This window comes from Marmota monax, unplaced genomic scaffold, assembly GCF_021218885.2.
Source record: "Marmota monax isolate L192 unplaced genomic scaffold, Marmota_monax_Labrador192_F-V1.1 WCK01_AAM20220418_F8-fsc00147, whole genome shotgun sequence".
NCBI classification, from domain to species: domain Eukaryota; kingdom Metazoa; phylum Chordata; class Mammalia; order Rodentia; family Sciuridae; genus Marmota; species Marmota monax.
The window spans coordinates 2,153,093-2,180,738 of NW_026693552.1; the positions used below are offsets into that span (position 1 = coordinate 2,153,093).

Below are 27,646 nucleotides of genomic sequence, written 5' to 3' on the forward strand. Positions count from 1 at the left end.
AGCTGCCACTGTGGAGCATCTGAAGAGAGTATTATAGGGTATTTCACTAGCCTGGGGAAGACCAAATTCAAAATTTATGGAACAATTTCTGCTGAGTGCCTGTAATTTTTTCACCATTGGTTAAAAAAGTAGCAGGTACAGTATGTACTCAGGTATCATCTCTATTGGTGTGAGTGTGGTGGATTCTTAATTTGTTCATTTTTAGCCTCTCTAACTAGCTTGGATGAGGGGATGAGTTTTAAAAGTTTGTAGTGTCTGCAGTTTGTCTTAACAATTATCCTCTGACCAGACACCCTGAGCCAGAATGATTTAATTATCAGTGTCTCCTTAGGAAGATATATTCCCAGAAGGAACTCAGCATCTTGCAAAGGGCATTTGTGAACAACTTGTTTCATTCTTGTTTCTACAACTCCATGTTCTTCCTGTCTCCTACAGGCATTTTCCTGATACCTTTCCTTTTGATTCATTTTCTCTATGAAATCTTTCATTCACTCCTATGATTAAATTCAAATGTGTATGTTTTCATTTTCCATACTCATCAGTTTTAGCCTCAGTTAAGTTCTGCGTTGTGAACAGCTCTGATCTGTTTCTCTTTTTGGAAGTCCTGCAGGCATGCTGTGAAAAACCAAGAACAAGCCAACTTCTCTTCTTGCTCTTCACGTAGGTCTTTTACTATGAGATAGTTCAATGGTACTATTTTCCTTGTGAAAATCTTTACAATTAAAAATTGTTTTAACTATTCCTCTTTCTTTAAATTCATTGAGTTGTACTATATGATTTCAACTTTCATTTTCAAATCTGTTCTTCTCAGTGTTTAGTTCAGTCCTCCATTCATTTCTTCTTACCTAGATTACCTTAATAGACTCCCAATTTGTCTGTTCTTCCTAATTCTTGCCAGAAAAATTGCCCAATGGATCATTGTGTTATTAATACGTTTTCTGACTCTGAATGAAATATGATCATTATAGAAGGATGGAAAATATTTTAAAGCACAAATAAGGAAAAAGGAATCTCCCTTAAGAATCTTAACTTCAGATAGCCATGATTATCGTTTTGACACATTTTCTCTGGTTTTATTTGTATGTAGTTTTCCAAGTAAAATCTTATGTCATTTTGGTCCCTATGTCATATTTAACATTCCAGAAGCTTTCCTTGATTCTCTGATATATTCATAATATAGAACTATATTTTTAATAACGGTTTATATATACTAACATACATACTTATATACTTTTTGTCTAATGGATATGTCAGAATTTACTTGATAAAGGGTTTTAGGTTTTTCCCTACCATAAATACTGTGGTCCTAAATACATTCTTGTCTGTACTAATTTTTATCTTTACTTGGGATTATTTATGACAATTTCTAAAGATAAAAGCAATGAATCAAAGGATGTGAATATTTTTATGTCTCTTGTTACATGTTGAAAAATTATCAGAAATGTTTCATTATAGCACTACATAAGAATGCTAATATTGCCTCATTCTGAATATTAAATCCATGAATAGAGATATTGAAAATCATACCTTTTTTAAAAAAAAAAAACATTGTTTTATTATTACTAATATAGACTGTTTGGTAATTGGTTATTTGATATGTATTTCCAATACAGAATAGCTCTTCTAAGAATGTTCTAAACTGCTTTTGATTTTTTCTTTTTAGGTACTGGAGATTTAACCCAAGGGAACTTTACTAGTGAGCCACATTCCCAGCCATTTGATTTGTTTTGTTTTGGTTTGGTTTTTTGAGACAGGGTCTCTCTAAGTTGCTTAGAGCCTCGCTAAGTTGCTGAGGCTGGTCTTGTACTTGTGATTCTTCTGTCTCAGCCTCCCAAGTCATTGAGATTTTAGGTGTGTGTCACCGCACCTGGCTTAACTTAATTTGATTCTTTTCTTTCTTTCTTTTTTTTAAAAGATATTTTTAGTTATAGATGGACACAATACCTTTATTTTATTTATTTATTTTATGTGGCGCTGAGGATTGAACCCAGTGCCTTACATGTTCTAGGCGAGTGCTCTGCCACTGAGCCACAACCCCAGCCCCTTTAATTTGATTCTTTAAGATGCTTTTCCTTATGCTATTCTTCTAACAAATGGATTTATTCATTATTCCTTGTCATTTCCCATGTTTAATTGGAGACTGTCATGGAATTCCATGTTACTTGCTTTTGTATCTTGCTCATGCTATTTCCTATATTATAAATGTTTCCCCCCCACATCTGTCAGTCAAAATTTATCTACATTTCAACATCCATCATAAATGTCACCTTTTTCATAATATCATCTCAGATCCTCTCCATCAGATAGAATTTATTTCTTCTCTGAAACTTCACATTATTTTTGTACTTATTTAGGGATCTTTACCTGTGATACCTTGTGTAAGAACAGTGATTTTTTAAAATTTGGGAGCAGGAAGTATCAGGATTGACAGATCATTCCAAAAGAAGGTCTGTGCTCAAAATAAATGAAATTAATTTCTTTACTTCCCTTCTTGTTCACTTTATGATAATATGTATATATTTGTTTTTTCAATTTCAAAGTGAATATCCAGTCTTATTTGTATATTATCTTCCACAAGTTATAAAAATATTCTAAGAAAGGTTATTAGACTTGTGCCTTAACATAAATATTCCTGGCCCCATAAGGGAAGATGAATGGACCCTAAGAGTGATCATCCCATGTGGAAAGATACCAGAGTCTATGAGTTAACTTATCTAAATTAAAATTTTTTATAACTTTCTGACATTTTCCTTAGCTTCCACCTAATGTTACGAGAAGAAAATAGGCCATGAAAGAGTTTTTATCTTATTTCTCAATATTCAGAATTCTTAGTTAATTTTTTTCTCTCCAAATATTTTATAAGATTCTTTAGAAAGAAATGCAATACAGTTCCATAATGAAGCTTTCATACATTCAATAAGTGTTTGCTCAATGATTTAAATAGGCCATGCTATGCACTAGGCGCTAGAAATACTGAGAACAGAGCTCCTTCTCTTCAGAGGTTTGTTTCTATTGACAGAGACTGACAATGCTGAGTGCAGGAATTCTCTGAGATTCCCAGAGAAGGGGCATCAATTATGCTGCACGGAAGAGGCTGGAGGTCAAGAAAGGCCTTCCTATTGGATAGATAACACTTAAACTCGATTTTAGAGGCCAAGGAGTGATAGATAACACTTAAACTCGATTTTAGAGGCCAAGGAGTAATTAGCCAGCTGACAATATGACCTTATTCATCTATAGCTCTTTTAAACATTTAAGTCCCTCCAGAATGGTTGATTTTTAGTTAAAGGTCTGTGTAAGAGAGTGGGAGACAGTAAGTAATTTGTAAATATTTGCTTTAGTTTGACTTTGTGTTTGGCCTTTAGCCTTCTGAAAAGTTACTACCAAAATTATTAATTAGACTTTTCCTTATTAGTATTTTAATTTCTTTTGAATGCTTTTTTTACACACTTTTATTAAATATGTTTAAGATACTTAAAAACATGAAGTTTTTCCTAAGAGATTTTTTTTTGAGTCCTTATAAAAATAATTCTTTGGACTTTTCATGTAATAGAGATTAACTATATACATATTTTATTAAAATTTATTATGAATCTGCTTAATTTTGATGAATTACTTTTTCAAGGTATTAATCAATATTTTTAAATTCATATTATTTTCTTATTGCTCAATTTTTCTTGGATACTTTTATTCTTTTTCTTAATATTTAATGATATAGTTTAATGTATTAAGTATTTGAATAAGAAGTCTGTTCCTTCTTATTGGTCAAAAATGTCAAATATTTCTGTTTATCTTGCATTATTAATAAATGTCTTTTCCTCTCAATTCATGAATTTAATATCACTTTGTGATTTCTCAGTAATATTATAATTGTTCTTTGGGAGCTTAATAGTTTTTTTTTCTTCCCTAGATAATTTTTTTGGTGCTTAAATAATTAGTTTATACATTTTATACCTAGTTGAAAATATTCCTTAAATTCTATCTGATGAACTTATTTTATTTCAGTTTCTGCTATACTTTATACTTTTCTATGGATTTATGACTACATTAATGATTTTGTTTGGCATTTTGTTTCAATGAGGATTTATTTTCTTCTGTTTTTCTCATGTATTTGTATGTAGAAATCGCCTCAAATTTCAGCTCAATCTGCATATATGTCTGAAGCTTCTTTTGAATTTTTCTTTTTTCAAATTTATTTTATTGAATAATAAAAAACCAGCTACACTACTTTAAAGAAATAATTGAGAGTCAATTTCGGAACTCTGTTACAAGTAGTAGGAAACTCTTTCTATCCTCTCTGAGATTATTTATAAGATCTACGCTGCACACACACACACACAATGCTGTGTGTGTGTGTGTGTGTGTGTGTCCCTCAGAGGCTGGAACATAGTTGATAACTTCCAAATGTTAATGTACTTTGTGACTTGTGACAACTTAATCATTCTATGTCTTGATTTTTTTCATCTAAAACATGGACTAATGATATATAACTGTTGAGATTAATAGAATTTCAGTATTTGAACACCTAGCACAGTACATGGCAAATATTTGATGTCAGTATATGACATTCTTTGTGGTAAGTTTAGTCTATCTGAGAACCAGGGATGGCTATGTTTCTAGATTTGGAAATTTGGGAGAAAAAAAAAAGATGTTTCTCTTGTAGGCATAGCTGATCAACCCACTTATCATTAAAATATTTTTTCTAAAAAGATTTCTTTTTTTTAAGAGAGAGAAAAGAGAGAGAATTTTTTAATATTTATTTTTCAGTTTTCGGTGCTGGATTTTATGGAGATGGTTCAATCCTCAGCACCAGTTTTCGGTGGACACAACATCTTTATTTTATTTTTTTAATATGGTGCTGAGGATTGAACCTAGCACCCCACACATGCCAGGTGAGCGCATTACCACTTGTGCCACATCCCCAGCCCCTAAAAATATTTCTTAAAATTGCAAATACAGCATTATTTTTGTATATGATAGAGTTAGCAGCTTCCATAGCTTCATTTGATTTTCTTTTTGGTAAATATAATGTAAGGGTTGATGAGATATTTTCTGATCTAAATATTTTCCAATGATTCTCAGATTTTTTTCTCAAATTAGTTTAACTTCCTAATGACCTCCTGAATATTAAATATTTTACCATGTAAATGTGAACATTAATACAGTATAAGCAAATTATTTTACAAAATTCACTATTGCTGGGTAAAGATCTAGCAGAAAAGGAAGATTTTCTTGAGTGGATCAGAGGAGTTGTATTTATCTCCAAAGTGAACACATTTTCTTGGGGCATGATACTTAGAGTTTGCAGTTTTCAATTTAACATTTGTGTCCTAATTATTACATATATATTAGGTGCTGCTGTTCAACTGAGATAACTGCTGTTCAAATGAAGGTAGAGATTACTGTGAAATTGGTTTCAACACATGATATAAATTGTCAGCCTAATGTAGAAATCCACACATAATCATCCCATATATCTGTTATCATCTTTAGTTTATTTAAGCATAGATTTTCAAACCAAATTGCATTGCAGTTTGGTGGTGGATTTCTGAAAATAATCTTATCTATATCCATGACTTTTACAAAATGCCATTCTTTATATATAGTTATCAAAATTGATGTGTCACATGGGGTAATATTCTCTGCGACAATGTAACTATACATGTTAGTAACAGATGGGCCAATTATGCTTAGAGTTAACCAACATACCAACAATATCCACATGAAAATTGTGTTCAGCTCTGAGTAATAGAGAACTAATGAACAATAGTTTAAGCCAATTTTGGGCTTTATTTATGTCATATCACAAGAAGTCACCAGATAAACACACAAAAAAAATCAGAGTCAGAACTCTAATATCCACCTCACATTTTCATTTTAGTGACAATGTGTCTGTCCTAGTCTCAACATCATTCTTCATTCTAGGTAGCATGTATATATGTATGTGTGTGTGTGTGTATTGTTGTTGTTGTTGTTGTTGTGCAAGTTTGGGAAACGAAAATTCTCCCAATAGTTTATTAATCAGAATGATACTGCATGGCCACACATTTAAGAGTGTCTGGGAAATGGAATTTTTATCTTGGCAAATGCAACGCTGAATAAAATGATGGTTAGTAAAGGAAAAGGATAAAATTCACGTTGGGAAGGCAAATGGAAGTCCCCCCAACCCTGTTGTCAGTCAAAACCATTACTTGTCTAACAAAATTTATACTCATTGATCTTTACAGATGCCTGCTACCATTTGATGCTCAAATAGCTCACCTAATAGCCATTAAAAAACAAATTTTCTGCAGTGCCCTCATCACACAGATTAAATGTTCAGTGAACAATATTGTGCTACCCAGAATGGGTCCATTTGAACCTCAGACATCCAAGCAAAATCAAACTTTGCTTTAAAGAAGAGTGAAGAAATCATGGTGATAAAGAGCCCCACTAATAAACACTGAGGTCAGATGATAATAATAATTTGAAAAAAAAAAAGCAGAGAACACAGGCAACTGAAAATGTTTAGGGATACAAAGACACATGATTGCCCCTGAAAATCAATTTGTGAAGTTTCTATTTATTGTAAGATGAAGAGCAAAGTGCAATAAAAAATCTTGTAGCACTTGAATGACTTGTTCCAGTTCTATAAAGAAATGTAAAGAGTTGAGAACTGGATAAAGAGACCATTCATTTACTATGCCCTGCTTTTTCAAAAGTAGAAGCTCCAGAGGAGCTGGAACTGATCTAAATAGCTCATAAGGAAATACACCTGCCAGACCTACAGACACACAGTTGAACTTTAAGAACTGGATTGGCTTACAGATTGTGGAGACTACAATGTGGAATAATGACAAATATGGAAAAATTCTTCTTTTGGGTTTTGTTCAATCAGTTTTTCCAAACTATCTGCCTTACTCAGTTATAGAAATGATCATCATGTCCAGAACAATAATAAATAACAATTAATAGTGTGTATGTATGTGCATGTGTGTGTGTGTATATATATATATTATATATAATATATATGCTTATATTATATAATACATAATATATATTATAATTATATATTTATTAGTACTTATATAAAATAAGCATATTCCAATTTTGAGGCAAGAGTGTCAAGTTCAAGTTTCTCATTATATTAAGGTATGAGAAATGACACCATGCTCTTTTTACCCCCCTGGCAATTCCATGGGAAGATGGGCTACTATACACAATGTCTGAAATGAATACTCCAAATGGGCCTTTGTATTCTTGTTATTTGAGTACTCTCTTTGTGAATGGCTGAGGGCTACATTGTATTGTCATAGTATAAATTGAAAGGAATTTGCAAGTATGATATATGTTCTAGTCATATCTATATCTTTTTTGGATTTGTTTTGTTTCAGTGTATGGAAATGATGGATTTTATATAATACTGAAAGGCCAAGCTCGACCTTGCATAAAAGTGTATAAAAACCTGTTGGAAGACACTAAATCAACAACCTCTTTGCCATCTCACAGCAGCTTTATATTTGATGAAGACTTTCCAAATTGTCTACTTTCTGGGTTGTACGTACCTTCACATGACATAGTGGTAAGAGATCAATATTTGCTTTTTCCACAAGCAACAAGGTAACCTGATGGTTAATTTTGTCTTTTTCTGATATTTAGATCTAAATTATCTTCAATGTACTGCAAAAGTCAAAATAGTATATCTCTTAAAATAAATTGGGGTTGGGGTTGTGGCTCAGTGGTAGAGTGCTTGCCTGGCATGTGAGGCACTGGGTTCAATTCTCAGCACTACATGTAAATAAATAAAATAAAGATCCATTGATAACTAAAAATATATTATTTTATGTTTTATATATTTATATATTTATATATATTAATTTGTGTGTATGTATATATATATATATATATATATATATATATATATATATAAATTGAGCTATCAATATTAAACTGGAAATTTGATTAAAATTTTTGTTGCAGGATGCCTTCAGTATCATATTGCTCATAGGTAGGGGATGTGTGGTCCATTTGATACCTGAAACAAAGTCAATGTGGCTGGTTCATTGATAGAGTAAGGATGTTATTTTGCATTAAAGGTGAGGTTACAGAGACTTGAGGATAGGGAAACAACTGATTAGCATGATCAAGTCAAGGATGTGTTTATCATGTTTGTCTCAATGCTAAGATAATCAAGGGCTTGATTGCATTATAATAAAAAATTCGTACTTGAAGAAAATCTATTGCCTACATATAATATTTCAAGATTATCAGTTGGTAAATTGCCTCTGCCAAAACTCATTTGTTTGCATAAGTAGCCCCTTATCCAAGTTCATGGTGTTCTACACATCATTGCTTCTGATGAAGTCATCTGTGATTGTAGAATTTATTTTACTCTTCTTTGTGGCTGAGTAATATTCCATTGTGCATTTTATTTATCCATTCATCTATTGAAGGACACCTTGGTTGGTTCCATAGCTTAACTATTGTCAATTAGCCTCCCATAAACATTCATTTGGCTATGTCACTGTAGTATCCTGATTTTAAATCCTTTGTTTATAAACCGAGGAGTAGGATAACTGGATCAAATGGTGGTTTCATTCCAAGTTTTTGAAGGAATCTCCATACTGCTTTCCAGAGTGGTTATACCAATTAGTAGTCCCACTAGCAATATATGAGTGAATATTTTACCCCACATCCTCACCAACATTTATTGTTACTTGTATTCATGATAATTGCCATTCTGACTGGAGTAAGATTGAATCTCCGTGCAGATTTGAATTGCATTTCTCTAATTGCTAGAGATGTTGAACATTTTTTTCATCTATTTGTTGAACAATTGTATTTCTTCTTCTGTGAAGGGCCTGTCCAGTTCCTTTGCCCATTTATTGATCAGGTTATGTGTTTCATTGGTGTTAATTTTGTTGAGCTCTTTTGTATATCCTGGTGGTTATGCTGTTTCTGAGGTGCAAGTTGCAAGGGTTTTCTCTCATTCTATAGGCTTTCTCTTCCTTTTCTTCATTATTCACTTGTTTGTGAAGAAGCTTTTCAGTTTGAAACTATTCCATTTATTGATTCTTGATTTTACTTCTTCTGTTTTAGGAATTTTGTTGAGAAAATCAAATCCTAAACTGAAATAATAGAGAGTTGGGCTTACATTTTCTTCTAGTAATTTCAGAGTCTCTGATATAATTCCTAGCTCCATGATCCACTTTGAGTTGAGTTTTATACAGAGGAAGAGACAGGGGTTAAGTTTTATTCTTCTACATATGAATTTCCAGTTTCCCCAGCACCATGAATTGAAGAGGCTATCTTTTTTCCAATGTATGTTTATGGCACCTTTGTCTAGTATGAACTAACTGTATTTATGTGGTTTTTCCTCTTTGTATTTTATTCTGTTCCATTTTTCTTCATGTCTCTTTTGGTGCTGATACCATGGTCTTTTTGTTATCATAACTCTATAGTATATTTTAATATCTGGTATTGTGATGGCTCTTGCTTGCTTCACTGTTCAAAATAAGGATTGCTTTGGCTATTCTGGCCTCTTTTTTTTCCAAATGAATTTCATGGCTGCTTTTTTTTTTAATCCTATGAAGAATGTCATTGAAATTTTAAGAGGAATCTCTATAGTGATTTTGGTAGTATGACAATTTTGACAGTATTAATTCTGCCTATCTAAGAATTTCTTTTATTTAGTGTTATGTAAGTTTTTTTGTAGAGTTCTTTCCCCTCTTTTGTTATGTTGATTCCCATATATTTTATATTTTGAAGCTATTGTGAATGGGATAATTTTTCTAATTTCTCTTTTAGTTGATTCATCATTGGTATATAGGGACACAATTGATTTGTGGGTGTTAATTTTATATCTTGCTACTTTATTGAATTCATTTATAAGTTTTTTTTAAATACAGAATCATATCATTGGCAAGTAGGGATAGTATGAGCTCTTCTTTTCCCATTAGGTTCCCTTCAATTTATTTATTTTGTCTAATTGCTCTGGCCTAGGGTTTTAAAGACTATGTTGAGTAGAAGTGGTGAAAGAGTATCCCTGTTTTGTTCTAGATTTTAGAGGGAATGCTTTCACTTTTTCTCCATTGGCTTAACATAGATAGCGTTTAAAATGTGAGGAATATTTCTTCTATCTCTAGTTTTCTAGTGTTTTGAGCATGAATGGGTGATGCATTTTTTCAAATGCTTTTTCTGAATCTTTTGAGATAATCATGTGATTCTTATCTTTATATTTATTGATATGAAGAATTACATTTATTGATTTCCATATGTTGAACCAACCTTGCATCCCTGGTATGAAACCCACTTGATCATGGTGTACTATCTTTTTAATATGTTATTGTATGTAATTTGACAATATTTTATTAAGAATTTTGCATCTATGTTCATCAGGTTTATTGGTCTGAAGTTTCCTTTTCTTGATGTGTCTTTGTCTGGTTTTCATATCAAGGTGATACTAACTTCATAGAATGAGTTTAGAAGGGTTTCCTTCAATTTATGTATTTTTTCAATTTCATGAAATAATTTGAGGAGTATTGGTATAAGTTCTTCTTTGAAGGTCTGATAGAATTTGGCTGAGAATCCATCTTATCCTAGGCTTTTCTTTATTGGTAGGTTTTTGATGGTGTCTTCATATCATTGCTTGTAATCTATCTGTTTAAATTTTCTATGTCCTCCTGACCTTTTTTTAGGTAAGTCATATATCTCTAGAAATTTGTTGTTATCTTCAAGATTTTCTATTTTATTGAAGCACATATTTTCAAAATAGTTTCTGATTATGATCTATATTTCAGTCATGTCTGTAGTGATGTTTCCTTTGTTATCACCAATTTTAGTAATTTGAAATTTCTCTCTTCATTAGATTGGCTAAGACTTTATCAATTTTATTAATTTTTTGAAAGATCCAACTTTTTGTTTTGTTGATATTTTGATTTTTTTTGGTTCCAATTTCATCTCTGATTTTAATTATTTTTTTCTTCTACTGCTTTTAGTGAGTGCTGTTTTTGTTCTTCTTTTCCAGAGCTTTGAGATGTAAAGGAGATTATTTATTTGATGACACTCTATTCTTTCAATGAATGTGCTCCATGCTATAAATGTTACTCTTATCACCTCCTTCATATTATCCCAGAGATTTTGATATGTTGTATCACTTTACTCTAATTATTATTTTTTATTTCATCTCTGATATCTTCAGCTATTCATCGGCATATATTCAACAGCATATATTTAGTCTACAGGTATAAGGGTAGCTTCTATTTTTTATTTCTAATTTTATTCTATTATAATCTAATAAAATTCATGGTATTATATGTTTTTTTTATATTAGCTAAGAATTTTTTGTGGCCTAAGGTATGTTCTATTGTAGAGAATAAGCTGTATGGCAATGAGAAGAAAGTATATTCAGTCACTGATGATAAGAAATAGTCTATATATGTTAAGTCTAAATTATTAATTGTAATTTTGAGTTCCATAGCTTCATTATTTAGTTATTGTTTGGAATATCTATGAGTGATGAGAGGGGCATGTTAAAGTCATGCTATTATTGTGTTGAGATCTACATGATTCTTGAAATTGTGAAGGGTTTCTTTCATATACAGATATGCTCCATTATTTGGGGCTTCAGTGTTTATGATTGAATGTTTTATTACGTATAATTCCCTTAAACATGCTCTTCGTCCCTACTCTGTTCTTAGTTACTCTCCTTATATCAAAGAAGACATTTGGCATTTGTTTTTTAGGGATTGGCTAGCTTCACTTAGCATAATCTGAATCAAAGTGTGAAATATGATATATCAAGAAATTTGTAATGTTTTGAACAACCAACAATAAAAAATAAAAAAAAAAACTGAAAAAAAAATTCCCTTAAACAGTATGAAGAGGGCTTTTTTGTCCCTTACATGTGAATAGTAAGGTTTTTTATCCCCATCCATTCAGAGGAATAGCAAGTTCAGTGTGGCTTAGAAAGTCCAGAGAAATGTCCAGAAATGAAGGAACTGAATTATGTAACTAAGAAGGAGTTTGTAGATTAGTGAAGAATAGAGGCAATGTACCCTTGTTTTATAGAATTCCATATAATGTTGCACATAATAAAGGAGCTGCTAGCTACTTTTGTTCCTTGCCCACATTGTGTGGCCTTACATGGTTTCTAATAAAGCACCACTTTTAAGAGCACAGGTAATGGAGTCAGAGCACATTTTATAGCTCTGGAAACATGAGCAATTTAGACTCTAGGCTTCAGGTTGCTTATCCATAAAAACTGAACTAATAATATTACTTACCTTGTAAATCATGGTTTTAGAGATTATATAAAGCACTGAGAACGTGCAAGACCCTGGATTTGATCTCCAGCACACAGCACATCAAAAAAGAAAAGAAAAGTCAGGGGAGCAGTACCTAACATACTGTGGAAGTTCAGTTTTTACCTACAGCTGTCATTGTTCATATGGTGCTTTTGTTTTTCATTCCTTCTCTTTTTCCAAGTTTCACTTTCCAGACTCTCATATATCTTGCCGATGCACGGCAATAACCTCTTCTACTTATGTATAATTTACAAACTTCTTCCATTCATCTTCCACATTGTCACTAGTGTGACGTTTGTAAAAGTCAAATGCGTAAGATGTTTCAGTCATTTTTTAGTCACTTATAAAATTCAACTTCCTCTGCCATGGCTTCCAGGGTCCTTCATGAATGTGCTCAGCTCTCTAGTACAACCTTTGGACTAGTTACGATGAATGACTTATAGTTCACTGCAAGTTTCTATCATCTCCATGTCTTTATGTATTTTGTCCTTTGAACCCAGAATGGCAGGCTCTTATGAGGTTTTTCAACAGTCTCTTAAAACTAATGAAGCTTCACTTGCTCTTTGAAACCTCCCCTCACTTTCTCTGGTGCTCTGGTACAAATTGTTTATGCTTGTAGACAGTCCTGTTAACTTCTCTCGCATGACCTACTTTAGATTTAGATTTTCAGATTTTGGTTTGCTTTCATTCAATGGTACGTGCACTAAAGTTAGTCTGTGTATTACTCTTCCTTTCCCATGTGTGCATAGGTATAGTGACGGGCCTAGATAGAGAAGTCACCTAAAATAAAGCATGTACAACAGGGTAAGTAAAAAAAAAGAACAAGTGAATTGACAGAAATATCTCAAGTAGAAAAGCAATGTGGTCAGGGAGAAATAGCACAGATAGTGAAGAAATCCTCTAGCCCACTGGCCTGTTAAAGGTCACTTAGGCAGTTGCAGGCAAGTTTGTAATTTGTTTCTAGATCTTACTGGAAGAATTCCTTTTATTGAGAGCATAGCAAAGAACTATACTAGCCCCTTGAAGAAAGCACTAACTCCATAAATTTTAGGAATTCTAATCTGGCAGTTTGAATTGTACTTTAGTTAGTGTCTTTTAATTACTGTTATTTTAAGGAAATTTAATGTCATAGTCACAGACAAGAAAACCTTTATAAAATTTTGAACAACTTTAATATATCCATGTCAGAGACAATGGACTTTCCTGCATATTTAATTACTTTGCTGTACATCAACGGATATGCTTTTCATTAAAACTTTTCTGTCATTCCAAAAAAAAAAAAAGTCTAAATAACATTTACACTAAAAATAAACAGCATAACATGTGATATTCAATATGGATAGAAGGTTCAGGAAAACAATTATTGTGTTTGTTGGTAACTTACATATAGTAAAAAAAAAGATTATTATTTAGAAACAATAATCAAATCCTCTCTTTTAGGTTCCATTGATTTTTATGCTTGAATATGAAAAGGACAATGCTGTGTTTTAAGAAAACAGTAGATAAATTTGATTTATATGTGAAGAAGTAATTTTGGCTGCTGTGGGTAGGGCAAAGTGGATTTGATAAAGTGGCACAGAAAGAGGTAAAGAGGGGGAAATAATGAGGAGGCTCTGGTAATAGTCTACTTGGTAAATACTGTTTCCTTGGACACTGTTTCTCTACTGAGCATATACAGAAGTCAATGAGTTGGGGATATATTTTTCATGTGAAGTTGTATGGATTGAACATGAAGAGTGAAAGAGAGGATTCAAAGACCATTTCTATAATTTTGAACAGAGAACATTTCTGGATGCCAATATAACTTATTGGAACTGGTAAGACTCACATTGAAGAAGATTTAGGAAGAAAAATTTAAGTTCAGATTTGGATGTGCTAAGTTAGAGATTTGTAGATGCCAATTATATACTCAAATAAGTTGACAGTCTGAAAAGTGAGTCTTAGAGTTTGGGGGTTTCATGGTGTTGACTGTCTAGAAAGTCACAGGCATATTGGTGCTAAATTATACCAAAAAAATTAGCCTGTTCTTAAACAATACTAATATTGTTGGAAAACAAGCAAATCTCTTTTATACCAAGAGATTATCATTTCATTTAGATTACTGTATTTTCCTAACTGCTTCAATCTTTTAGTCTGTAGTCTGTATTGATTTCTGAAAACATATTAAAACTTTCCACTATTCTTGCTTTCGAGGATACATTTCAAGCTGCTTAATTTAACACACAAGGTTCAGCCCTCTTCATTATCTCCTGCATCCTATTTGCCCTTTAAATCTCCCCTCTTCTCTTAATTGTAGACACACATATACCATTCCAGCCATATCATTTTTCTTACCTACATGCACATGCTTCCCTTTCACATCATTAAACATTTTTTACCGATTGCAAAAAACTTGCATAACAACAGTCAAGATTACTGCTGACATCTTAGCCTGAGATAAACACAACTCTGCTATACTGAATAGTTCCCTATTATTTTATCTATAAGTATTTCGTAAATGATTTAACTTCAAGTTAACTATTATGTATCGGGTAACACAATGGGCACTTTTAATGTAATTTAATTTTTATAAAAACCTTCAGAAATAAAGATAGGTAGTTAACACCTGGACCTGTTATCAAGGTATTGGCACTTTTATGAGGGAGATTCACATGAAACTCAGGTTAATTCTTGTGACAAAATGAAATATATGCAAAAGGCTGTGAGGAAAAAACAATGAGAATTGAAATGAGAATTTCATCAGAGTAGAAAGGTCATTCCAGACTAAGGAACAACATAGGGAAAGACACAGAAGTAGGGAAATGGTATCATAAATATTGCTTAGGAAGTAGGTTTTCTCATTTTTTTTGTATTGAAAATTGGATTTTTAATTATTTTTTAATTTATATAGGACAGTGGAATGTATTACAAAGATTTTCTTCTTATTTTAAAGAACCATGTTTAGCAAGTAAATTATTTTATAGACCATGGAAAGTCATTGAAGGATTTTGTGCAGGAGAGTAACATGAGAAAAAATGCCTACCTACATTAAAAAGTTAACTCTGACTGGTGTGAATTATGTAGCTTAGCTCAGAGAGGCTGGGGACAGGAAAATTAAGGGAAATGATCGATGCTGAAGGTAATAATGGTCTGATTCAGGGCAGTGGAAAGACCAAAGTTAGAGGAGGCAAAGTGTTTGAGAAGTTACCTCATACTAAGTTGGGGATGAGTAAAACTAACCAAGAGTTCTGTCTCTAAAATATTTTCTAGAATTTGGGGGAATTTTTATAACAATTTCAACTAATCAAATACTTCATAATTTATCTACAATTCATGTAGTGATATTAGGGAGACCATTACAAATTCTACCAAACTAAAATGATTAACATTTGTATTTAATAGAAAGTTAAAAGTAACTAAATCGAAGAGTAAACAATATTTGTTGACCTGTTATAAAATATTATGACAAATTAATTTAACATTTAACAGTCTTTCAATATACAATTAGACATATAAATCCTAATGTCTCTATTTAATTAAATTCTGTGTGCAACTAAAATTGCTTATTAGATCTGTTTTTATTTATTAAGTGAAAGTATTAAAAATAATATAAGTATGCCTAAATATGTGCTGAATAACTACAACTACATATGAAATTCATTTTAGAAATTCTGGCACTATATGACTATGTGTATATGTGCATGTACTTATCTAATGTTTTGTTCAGTTAGTGAGATGAAAGATCTACTTTTTATATGCTTTCATAAAATTTACTTATCTTTTATCATTGTTATCTATTAATTTTAAGGTCAAATAAAACAACTAAGCCATCAAAAAAAATTCAAACTCTTAGGCTCCTTTGCCTAATGTTTTTATAATTTAAATAGCTTACCTGAGCCCTATATTATTCTGTTGATGTAGACTTCTTAGCCCATTACTTATCTCTTCTGTTGTAGCCTGTTTGGGTTGCTGCAACAAGAATACCATAAACTGGACGGCTTATCAGTAACAGAAATTTATTTCTCATAGTTCTGGAGTCTGAGAACTCTTATCATTTAGGCCCTGGAAGATTTGGCATCTGAGGGCCTGTTTTCTTATTCATAGATGGTGCCTTCTCACTGTATCCTCACATGGTGAAAGGTGAACCACTTCCTTGGGCCCGTTTTATAAGGACACTAATCCTAACTATGAAGACTCTACCCTCATTCCTGAATCATTTCCCAAAATTTCTACCTCTTAATAGAAGTCCTTGGGGATTAAGATTTCAGCATGAGTTATGGGAAGATGTGCATTTAGTCCAAAGCATACTCAGAAGCTTCATCTGATCTGATTTCTAGTACCATTTTGCTTATTCTAAACTTCCATACAGATGGAGTCCAGCATATGTATTTCTGTTTGAATTTTTAAAACAGTCTACTTTATAATTTGCACACATTTTCCAGATATTATTAGATGTTTTATTTAATTGCTGAAAAGTACTTAATTGTATGAATATACTATAACATATTTGTCCATCATTTTATTTATAGACAATTTAGTATTTCCTAAAGAGTGAGCATTCAATGTACACAACTTTTTATGACAAATGTTTTTATTAATCTTGAAAAAATACCTAGAAATGAAGTCATTGGGTTTTAGGTTTGAATCCTGGTTCAGCTACGTACCAACCATTTAATCTTGTATATATTCCTAAACTTTTAAAAAATTATATTTCCTTATTTTAAATATAGACAACAATAGTACTAATAATATTCTACTTATAGAGCTACTTTTATGATTAAAGATGCCTTATCAAAGTGCTTACCAAAAATAAGAGCTTTATAAATATTACATTTGTTTTTATTAGTGATAGCTATAAATTACCAAATAAAATTTATAGGCTGCAATTAACAACTAAATTTAAAGAAAAGAGTAGAAAATAAATGTAGAAAAGCATTTGAAAAATTCAATATTCCTTCATTATTAAAACTCTCAAGAAATCAGATATACCAAGAATGTACTTCAACATAAAAACTATGTCAATTTTGCCACATCTATTCAACATAGTATTGGAAGTCCCAGGCAGAACAATTATATAAGATGCAATTTGGGTAATTGGGAAGAAATATGATTTTATATATAGAACCCGAAAGACTCCATCAAAAATCTATTTGAGCTGATAAATGAATTTTAGTAAATTTGTAAGACAAAATCAACAGGCAAAAATCAGTAGAGATTCTGAATTCTAACAACAAACTATATGGGAAAGAAATCAAGAAAATATTTCCATTTACAAAAACTACTAAAAATAAAAATTAAAAAACAGTAAATTTAATAGGAAAACTATGATACATTGGTGAAAGAAATAGAAAATGGCACACATAAATGAAAGATGGAAAGAGTCTGTGTTCATACATTGAAAGAATTGATGCTATTAAAATGTTCATAGTACTCCAGATGATCTGCAAATTAAATGTAATCTCTACCAAAATTCTTTTTTTGTTATCTTTTATTGATTTTATTTTTTAAAAATACATGACAGCAGTGGAATGCCTTACAATTCTTATTACACATATAGAGCACATTTTTTCATGTTTCTGTATATAAAATATGTTCAGACCAGTATATGCCTTTATACATGTACTTTATTTTTTTTGCATTACAATTCTTTATATACATATATGCCACAATTTTTCATATCTCTGTATATAAAGTATGTTGACACCCAATTCAAGTCTTCATACATGTACTTTGTATAATGATGTCCCACCAACCTTGCTAATCCCCTGCCCCCTCCTTTACCCTCCCACCTCTCTTCCCTATCCAGAATTAATCTAATTCTCCCAAGCTCTCCCTCCCTACCCCACTATGAGTGAACCTCCTTATATCAGAGAAAACACTTGGCATTTAGATTTTCCAATGCCATCCATTTACCTGCAAATGCCATGAATTTGTTCTTTTTAATGCTGAGTAAAATTCCATTGTGTATATATGCCACATTTTTTTACCCATTCATCCACTGAAGGACATCTAGGTTGGCTCCACAGTTTAGCTATTGTGAATTGTGCTGCTATAAACATTGATATGGTTGTGTTCCTGCAGTATGCTGTTTTTAAGTCATTTGGGTGTAGACTGATGAGTGGGATAGCTGGGTCAAATGGTGGTTTCATTCCCAGATTTCCAAGGAATCTCCATACTGCTTTCCAAATTGGCTGCACCAATTTGCAGTCTCACCAGCAATGTATGAGTGTACCTTTTTTCACACATCCTCGCCAACACTTATTGTTGTTTGTCTTCATAATAGCTGCCATTCTGACTGGAATGAGGTGATATCTTAGAGTAGTTTTGATTTGCATTTCTCTGATTGCTAGAGATAATGAACATTTTTTCATACACTTATTGATTATTGTATGTCCTCTTCTGAGAAGTGTCTGATCAGGTCCTTGGTTAATTTGTTGATTGGGCTATGTGTTTTTAAGATTCTAATGACATTTTTCACAGGAAAAGGAAAAGAAAATAGTCTTAAGATTTGTATGTAACTAAAAGAGTCTAAATAACCAAAGCAATCTTGATCAAAATGAACAAAACTTGAGGCATCATGCTAGCTGACTTCAAAATATACTACAAAAGTATAATAATCAAGGAGCATGGTACTGGCATATAAAGCAGACCCATAGATTAGTGCAACAAAATGTCTCAGAAATAAATTCATGCATTATATTGATTTTCAAAAGAGAAACCTTGCCAAGAACAAATAATGGGGAAAGGACTGTCTCTTAGATAAACAGTACTGGGAAAAGTAGACATCCATGTGCAAAAAAAAAAAAAAAAAGTTGGACTCATTTCACACCATATTCAAAATCAGTTCAAAATGGATTAAATACTTATGAAAAGCCTGGAAACTATAAAATCCCTAGAATTTAGTGAAACCAATTTGTTCATACATATATTATGTATGTATATTTTGTTGGTTTAGGGTGGAAATATTTTGTTCAAGTTGATCACTAAACAATGCAATACAGTGCTAAATACAAAATATTCCTAAATTGTGTTTTCAGCACAATCAATATATTTTCTAGAAGGTATTTGGGCTATCAGTATCTTACTCATACTGCCCAATGAAACATCTCAGGATTCATCAGATAGTTAGAAAATATTGCAGTCATGGTGTAAGCAGGCTTTCATAAATGGTTGTTCCCACTGGAGAAAGCATGCATCTTTTTATAAAGCAATCAAATAGCAATTTTATTATTAGATCTAGAATAAAACTAAATTAATGATTTCAATTGAGAACATATTCTAATTTAATTTTGGGATCAGGCAGACTATTGGATCTTCTGAATAGTAAAGACAAAGTTACGTCTTATAAGAATAGGATTTGACCTGTAAGACAAGTAAATTCCTTTGCCTCCTAAATTCTGATCATGGGTAATTCCTGGCTTCCTGTTTATGCTGTTTTCTAAGTTCAGATTTTTTTCCTTGCCTCTCTATACCCATTATCCCTCAAAGACTCATTCCAAATCTGGTCTTCTATTAATCGTCTCCATTTTTTCTCTCATCTATTCATACATTGTTTTTAATGGGTTCTCTCCTGCCCTTAGATGTTGATCTCCCCTGACTCCTAACCCCTAGTGTCAAGGTGACTTCCTTGAAGTCAAAACCAAGTATCAATAAAGTGTCTTAAAGTGTTCAATAAGAATAAATTAAATTAAATTCAGTTTAATTTAATTAGGACTTTCAATATATCAAAGATGAACTGTGAAATGACTTTTGATTTAACTAAATTGCAAGTGATAAAGGATTTAATCCACAGTGATTAAAAGGCCCTGTTTTTATATACTACATTTATGTTATCTAAATTGGCTGTTTAAAATATATGTTTGTATAAATACTATTTTAAAGTTCATAACTAAAAATTTCAGAAGTTTTTGCTATAATGATGAAATAGGAATATAACATTTAACTGTTTCTGCAGTCATTTAAAAATTTTAATAGAGATAGTTTGTGAATATAGTTAAAACATGAAGATATTTTTCATTGATATATAGAACGGCCTTTTATTTTCACAGTTAAAATGTGGAATATAATTAAAAATACACATTAAGTCATAGCCAATTTATAACTATTTGAAAATAAATTAAGGAAAAAGTAAAAAATTATACTGTATATAAGAAAATTTTATAACTGCTCTGTTATATAAAAGCAATGAAATGGTGATGTTTATTGGTCTGTTTACTGATGCTTTTTTTAAAAATCATAAAATAAAAGGATTTCATATATATTTTACTTCATAAGCAAAATAGAATTAAAGCTTTCACATAATATTTTTCATATATTTCCTAATATTTGTGTTAAAAGATGCTTTCTCATTTGATTCCTTGATTTATTTATGAAGAGATCCAAATGTCTTCAAGCTTGCTGTTGTCTATCTCACAGTTTTAAGTAGTGGATTTTCAGATCTTTGATAATTTCCAGTTTATGTAAGATTAAAACCCTGCTGAATTTGGAGGTTGGAAGATAAGAGTGGTTTCTGGTTTATGGGTGGCTGCCTATCTACTGTGAAAGGGCAGTTTCATATTTTGCTCACACTACCCCCAGATTTTCATTGTCCCTTGTTTATTAATTTGTGAGACATTTGAATGTAGTAGTGATTTTTCTTTTTTCTTTTTTATTCCACATGTTGCAAATGTAGGCTTGCCATGTATAATATTGTTTGAGTTTTCACATTAGGGTACATTTATCATTATTGATATATCAAAAATTTTTTTAGTCAAATTTATTGGTTTCTACTTTCCAGGCATCTTGAGTTTCTCTGCTACCATGATTTTATAAAATATAGACACTTTTTCTATTTTTTATTGGCTCATATTAGTTATACAAAACATTGGGATTCATTTTGAGTTCATTATAAATGCATGGAATGTAATTTGCCCTAATTCAATCCTTAGTACTTTCTCTTACACTCTCCTCCTCCCTCCTTTTGTTCTTTCCCTCTATTCCACTCATCTTTCTGCTACTTACTTACTGATAGATTTTTTTTAATTAGTGTCTTGTGGATACATACATACATACACACAGACACACAGACTTACACACACACACAAAGTTTGGTCAGATTCATTCCATTATCTTTCCCATATCTCATCCCTCTTCACTACCTCTCAATCCCCTTACTATGCTCCACTGATCTTCTGCTATTATGATGGAAATCCCCACTTTGTGTTTATCTATCTCCTCTATCATTTTTAAAATTTAGTTTAGACTAGCTTCCACATATCAGTGAAAGGAATGTACCTCTAATTTCCTGGGATTAGCATATTTCACTTAGCATGATAGTCACCAATTCCATTAATTTACCAGCAAATCCCATAATTTCATTCTCCTTTATTGCTCAGTAACACTTCATTGTGTATATGTACCCTGTTTTCTTTATCTAATCATATGTTGAAGGGGTTCCTTTGTTAATTTCATAGCTTGGCTCTTGTAAATTGTCATAAATATTAATGTTGTTACAAATATTAATGCAGTTGCATCCCTAGAGTGTGCTGGTTTTAGATCTTTTGGATACACACCAAAGAGTGGAATAGCTGAATCATATGGTAGTTCCAGTCCTGTTTTGTTTTTTGAGGAATCTCCATATTGTTTCCCAGAATGGTTGCATTAATTTGTAATCCCATCAACAATATACAAGTGCACCTTTTTCTCCACCCCCTTGCCAGTGTTTATTATTTGTGTTCTTCATAATCAACATTCTAATTGGAAAGAGATGAAATCTCAATGGGATTTTGATTTGCATTTCCCTCATTACTAGGGATGCTGAACATTTTTTCATTTATTTGTTCACCATTTGTATTTCTTCTTTTGAGAATTGTCTATTTAGTTTCTTTGCCCATTTATTGATTGGGCTATTTATTTTTTCAGTGTTAAGTTTTTTTAATTGGTTGTGTATTCTTTGTATATTCTGTATTTATTCTCAAATTCATTAATTTTGGCTCTGATAGTAATACTTTCCTGTGTTCTGCTTATTTTGGTTTGTTCATTTTCTAGTGTCTTGTGGTATAATGTCAGATTATTTATTTGGCATCTATTTTCTTGATGTATAAGCTATCCTCTTAAAAGTGCCTTTATACTATCCCAAAATTTTTGATATATCTGATGAATATTATCATTTGTTTCTAGGATTTTTAAAATTTTCCCTCATTTCTTTTGTTATCCATTCATAATTCAGAAGTTTACTATTTAATCTCCAGATGTTGGAATGGTTCCTGTTTTTAATATTGTTGTTGATTTCTAATTTCATTCCATTGTGATGTGATAGGATGCAAGAACTTATCCCTACTTTTTGTATTTGCTAAGATTTGCTTTTTGACCTAAAATATGCTATATTTTTAAAAGTGTTCCATTTGCTGCTGAAAGGAAAGTGAATTTAGTCATTCATGGATGAAATATTCAACAGACATCTGTTAGGTTCATTTAATTAATAATGTTTTTTAGTTCAGAAGAGCCTTTACTTAGTTTATGTGTGGTGAATGAGATGTATTAAAATCACCCACAATTATTGTATTGTGTTCCATGTGATTCTTAATATTGAGGGTTTTTTATGTACATATATGAACTATTGTTTGGGGCATAAATATTTACATTCATTATGCCTTGTTGGATGATTCCCTTAACCAGTAACAAGTGACCTTCTTTGTCTCTTCTGATTAATTTTGATTTAAGTTCAACTTTATCTGATATTAGAATAACTACCCCTGCTTGCTTACAATCACAGTTGCATGGTATATCTTTTCCTATCCTTTGACCTTCAGTTTGTGAATGTCTTTGTATGGTAAACAACATATAGTTGGGCCTTGTTTTTAATCCAATCAGCCAATCTAAGTCTTTTTATTGAAGAATTTAGACTATTTACATTCAATGTTTTATAGAGGTGATTCTTTTCTGTCATTTTGATTTATTTCTAATGTTAAACAGACTTGATTCTCCTTTAATTGACTATTCTTGTAGTACAATAAATTCCTATGCTGGTTTTCCTTTTTTTCTTTATTTTTTCTTCATGAGATAATTCGTTTAGTATGCTTTATAGAGTAGGCTTTATGGTTATTAATTCTTTCAGTTTATGTTTGTAATGGGAGACTTTTATTTCATATCCAATTCTGAAGGGAAATTTTGCTGGGGATAGTGATTTTGGGCACCCATTTTCTTTCATAGCTTGGCATATTTTAGTTCATGGCCTCCTGGCTTTCAGTGTCTAGGTTGTAAAATCAGTTGAAACCGGAATTGGATTACTTCTACATGTGACTTGCTATTTTTCTCTTGCAGCTTTTAAAAATTATATCCACATTCTATATATTAGGCATTTTCATTATCATGTGTCTTGGAGAAGATCTATTATTTGGAATTCTGTATGCCTCTTGTATTTAAATTTCCATCTCATTCTCAAAATTTGGAAAATTTTCTATTATTATTTCATAGAAAAGAATGTGTATCCATTTAGTTTGTATTTCAGAGCTTTCATCTAGGCCACTGATTCTTATATTTGGTCTCTTGTTAATATCCCAGATTTCTTACTATTCTGGTCATGGTCTTTTAATATCTTTTATTTATGGACAATTTATTTTCAAGATTATATAATTTGTCTTCAAGTCCTGAAAATCTATCTTCAAAGTAGTCTAATCTATAAGTGATGCTTTCCATTAAATTTTTAGTTTTGTTTATTGAGTCTTTCAGTTCCAGGATTTTTATTTGTTTCTTTTCCAGGACTTCTGTTTCTTTATTGAAGCTTTCACTTCCTACATTTTCTTTCTAATTTTACTTCTAGGTCTTCTTTTAGCCCATTGAACAATTTAACTGTGAACTTTCTAAATTCTTTCTCTGACATTTCCTCCACTGTGTTCTCAATGCAGTCAATTATTGAAGTGTTAAGGGCTATTTGGCTGATTTGTTCGCTTACTTTTTCACATTCCTTATATGTCTACCCATCTATTAGGTTGGTTATCACCTTTTCTTTAAAATAAGGGACCATTTTGTAAGTTTTATTTTCTTAGGAGCCCTGGGTTGAGTGAATATCCAGGCATTAATACTTTTACTCTCTATGTGGCCTCTTCTGGCACCATTGGTAGCATCCCTTTGAGAGAAGCCACTGAACCCTATTTACTATAATTTCTTCAAAGTCAAGTCATATGCTATTCAAACTTATGAAAAGCAAAACCTTGTTGATATTGTTCTCAACAGTTTGTCTAATTCAGGTATAAATTTGTAGTAAAGTTCTGGAATAGGTTGGAAATTAGTTATTAAAGTAAAATTGCTATTATATTATATGGGCATTGAAAGAGGGAAGAAAGAAAGATTAGGCAAAAGGGAGAGAACAAGAAAAAATAGAGAAAAAAAACCACACCATACACAACAGGGTAAAATGGAGAAAAAAGATGGATAGGGGAATTTAAGCCAGTATCAGATAGTGTAAGAGAATAGGGGTAAGAGGATCAACTAAACACCAGAGCTAAGAAAACAAAGATAGATTCCAACTAATCATTAGAAGAAACACATTCTTTATACAGTTAGAAGAAATACATTCAAATAGGTTGAAGGAACAATGTTGCCTATTAGGATAACAACTATGAATCAAGATTAAAAAATGATATATATGATCAAAGCTGATGTTAGAGTTATTTATAGTAAACCATGTCAAGGTGAAGAACGTTCTTGTTGAATCTTGGTTTGGTTTCATTAGGAATTGAGATATTTCGATGATGTTCATTATTCTCTGGTTTTGTATCCTTCCAGAGGTGCTGGAACAAGGATCCACTCTCCTAGTTACTATGGACCTCCAACCAGCTGATTCTGATTTGGCAGCTCAAGGGCCTGTGAATATCTGCTTGGAGGGTGCAGTTTCATGTCTGCTGGTTGTTTCTATTGTGTACTGGAATTCAGGATACAGGGCTCTTGGCTGTTGGTATTATAGCTGTGGGTTGCTACATACTTGTGCATGCCTATATGGTTCTTTTCAAGGTAGCATAGAGCCTCATGCTGTTTATAAGCACAGATCTTGTGGTTTTGAGTTCTCTGAGTAATCTATGGTGGAGAAGTGTTCCCTCTGCTGATGTAGCTCTCTAAAGTACTAATTACTGAATAGAGACTCAGCTGATTTGCTGAGTTTTAGCTTCCACTATTCCAGGTTGTGAATGGTGGACTCTGCTTCTTTCTGCTGACTGTGATTGAAGCAGTATCTCAACGGTGCCTAGATCTCAATTGCTGTCACAGGTGAGGCTGGGTGTCATTGTACTCTGCTGTTGTATTAATCAGGGTTCTCTAGAGGAACAGAACCAACAGGAAGTATAATTATAAAAAGAGGACTTATTAGGTTGGGTTACACAACCAGAAGCTGGTTAGTCCACAATCTCCATCTGCAGGCTGGAGAACTGGAAGAACCAGTCCAAGAGCCCCAGAACAAGAGAGATCAACAGTGTTACCCTAGTTTGAGACCAAACGCTTCTGGAGAATAACTGGCAGAGTTCGCTTTGTAAGAGTGAAGAATGAGAGTCCTATATCCTCAATGATCCCAGTAGCAATCAAGAACCAGTTCAAGAAGAATTGAGGTTGCATCTGCTGCTGCTCCTTTGTTCTTCCAACTTTTATCCATCTAAGTCAACATCCTATTGGATGGTGTTATCCACACTTAGGGGGGTCTCCATTTCTGTTGGTTATCCCACATGCCAATCATTCCTTGACACACTTTCACTGACACACCCATAAGCCTCTTAATCCTGCGCATCTCTTAATCTAATCAAGTTGACAATTAAAATTAATCATTACAACTGTCTTGGACCCAGCCAAATTTCTACTTTGACTGACCTCCCAATGGGTATGATAACAAACTGGTGATCTTCCCTTTATCCTTCCTGGGACTCGGCCAATTTCTAGTCCTGACCTTATGCCAGCTGCTGCCCTGACCTGGAGACAGACTCTATGGGACAATAGATATCCTTGTAGCTTCCCATTAGGATAGGACCCAAAAATACTTTAATGGTTCTTTTATCATTATAGATATATCAAATTGTTTTGTAGTAAAATGTGTTGATTTCTACCTTCAAGGCATCTGGGTTTCACTGACACCATGATTTTATAAAAATATATTTCTGAAAAACATTTTGACCCATTAATTTATTGAATTTACTTTTATAATTGGAGCTTTTGAAGACACAAAATATATTTTCATGTTGTATATAATGTAACTATAATTTTTCAATTGTACATCCTATTGATCCAATGGTACCACTAAATTTATAAGTAATTTTAAATTAAATTTTTAGATCTTTGAACTGGAAAGTATTTTATTAATTAAAGTAGAAATATTAGCTGCATAATTAATACATTTTTATATTAATACACATATATTTGTCAGTTTTATGTGTCTAATTCTGAAAATTTTTGATTAAAATGATCCAAATGAGATTTTACTTTAATGAAACTATGCTCATTCTTTAAAAGGGCTTTAAATTATACACTTAAATTTGTTACTTTAAAAGTTTTCTTTTTTAACCTAAGTATTTTTGGAAAACTTATTTACTTGCATTTATTTTGGTAGTGTTTGATTTCCCATTAAAGACAGTGTTTATATAAAAAGTAATTATTATGCAATGCTCATCATATACTCGGTTCAGTTAGAGTCCAGTGGATTCTTGAACTGCTTCATTTGCAAGTTTGTAACACTTTTGTGCCTAATTCATCTTTATGAAGTTTTCTAAGACTACTGTCTTAAGATTCTTTTAGGTTTTTAAAAAATTTTTTGGTGTTTTAATGCAAATTGCCTTGGGATTCTTTACTATTTTAGTTCTAAATTTTTTTTTTCATATCACCTTTTTTTTTAATTTTTTATTGTTGGTTGTTCAAAACATTACAAATTTCTTGACATATCATATTCCATACTTTGATTCAAGTGGGTTATTTTTTTAACAAGTCCAAAATGATGAAAAATTGAGGAAATAATGCTCTGTAATTTTTATATTGGAATTCCTATTATATAATTTTTATATTACTTATTTATGCTTTTTATTTCCTAGGTTAATAATTCAGTTGTCCCTACCATTGATCATTCTAGTAATGAAACACTCTTTTTTTTTTTTTTTTGGCACCAGGGATTGAACTCAGGACTCCTGAGCCACATCACCAGCCCTATATTGTATTTTACTTAGACACAGGGTCTCACTGAGCTGCTTAGCACCTTGCTTTTGCTAAGGCTGGCTTTGAACTCCTGATCCTCCTGATTCAGCCTTCTGAGCCGCTGGGATTATAGGCATGTACCACTACACCTGGCTGGCTCTTTGGTTTTTGAAAATCCATAGTGGATGCTGCCAATAACTATCAGAATGTTTTTACATCAGCCTAAGCTTTGAGTGTAATGT

At 32.0% G+C, this 27,646-nt stretch overlaps 1 protein-coding gene across 1 annotated transcript in view; it reads left to right on the forward strand.

The window, feature by feature from the left end:
- Nucleotides 1-27,646, forward strand: part of Cnbd1 (cyclic nucleotide binding domain containing 1) — a 403,883-nt gene that overhangs the window by 219,729 nt on the left and 156,508 nt on the right. The window contains exon 6 of the mRNA XM_046458653.1: nucleotides 7,374-7,561. Within this exon, the coding sequence (XP_046314609.1) occupies nucleotides 7,374-7,561 (188 nt within the window). The remainder of the gene's footprint in view (nucleotides 1-7,373; nucleotides 7,562-27,646) is intronic.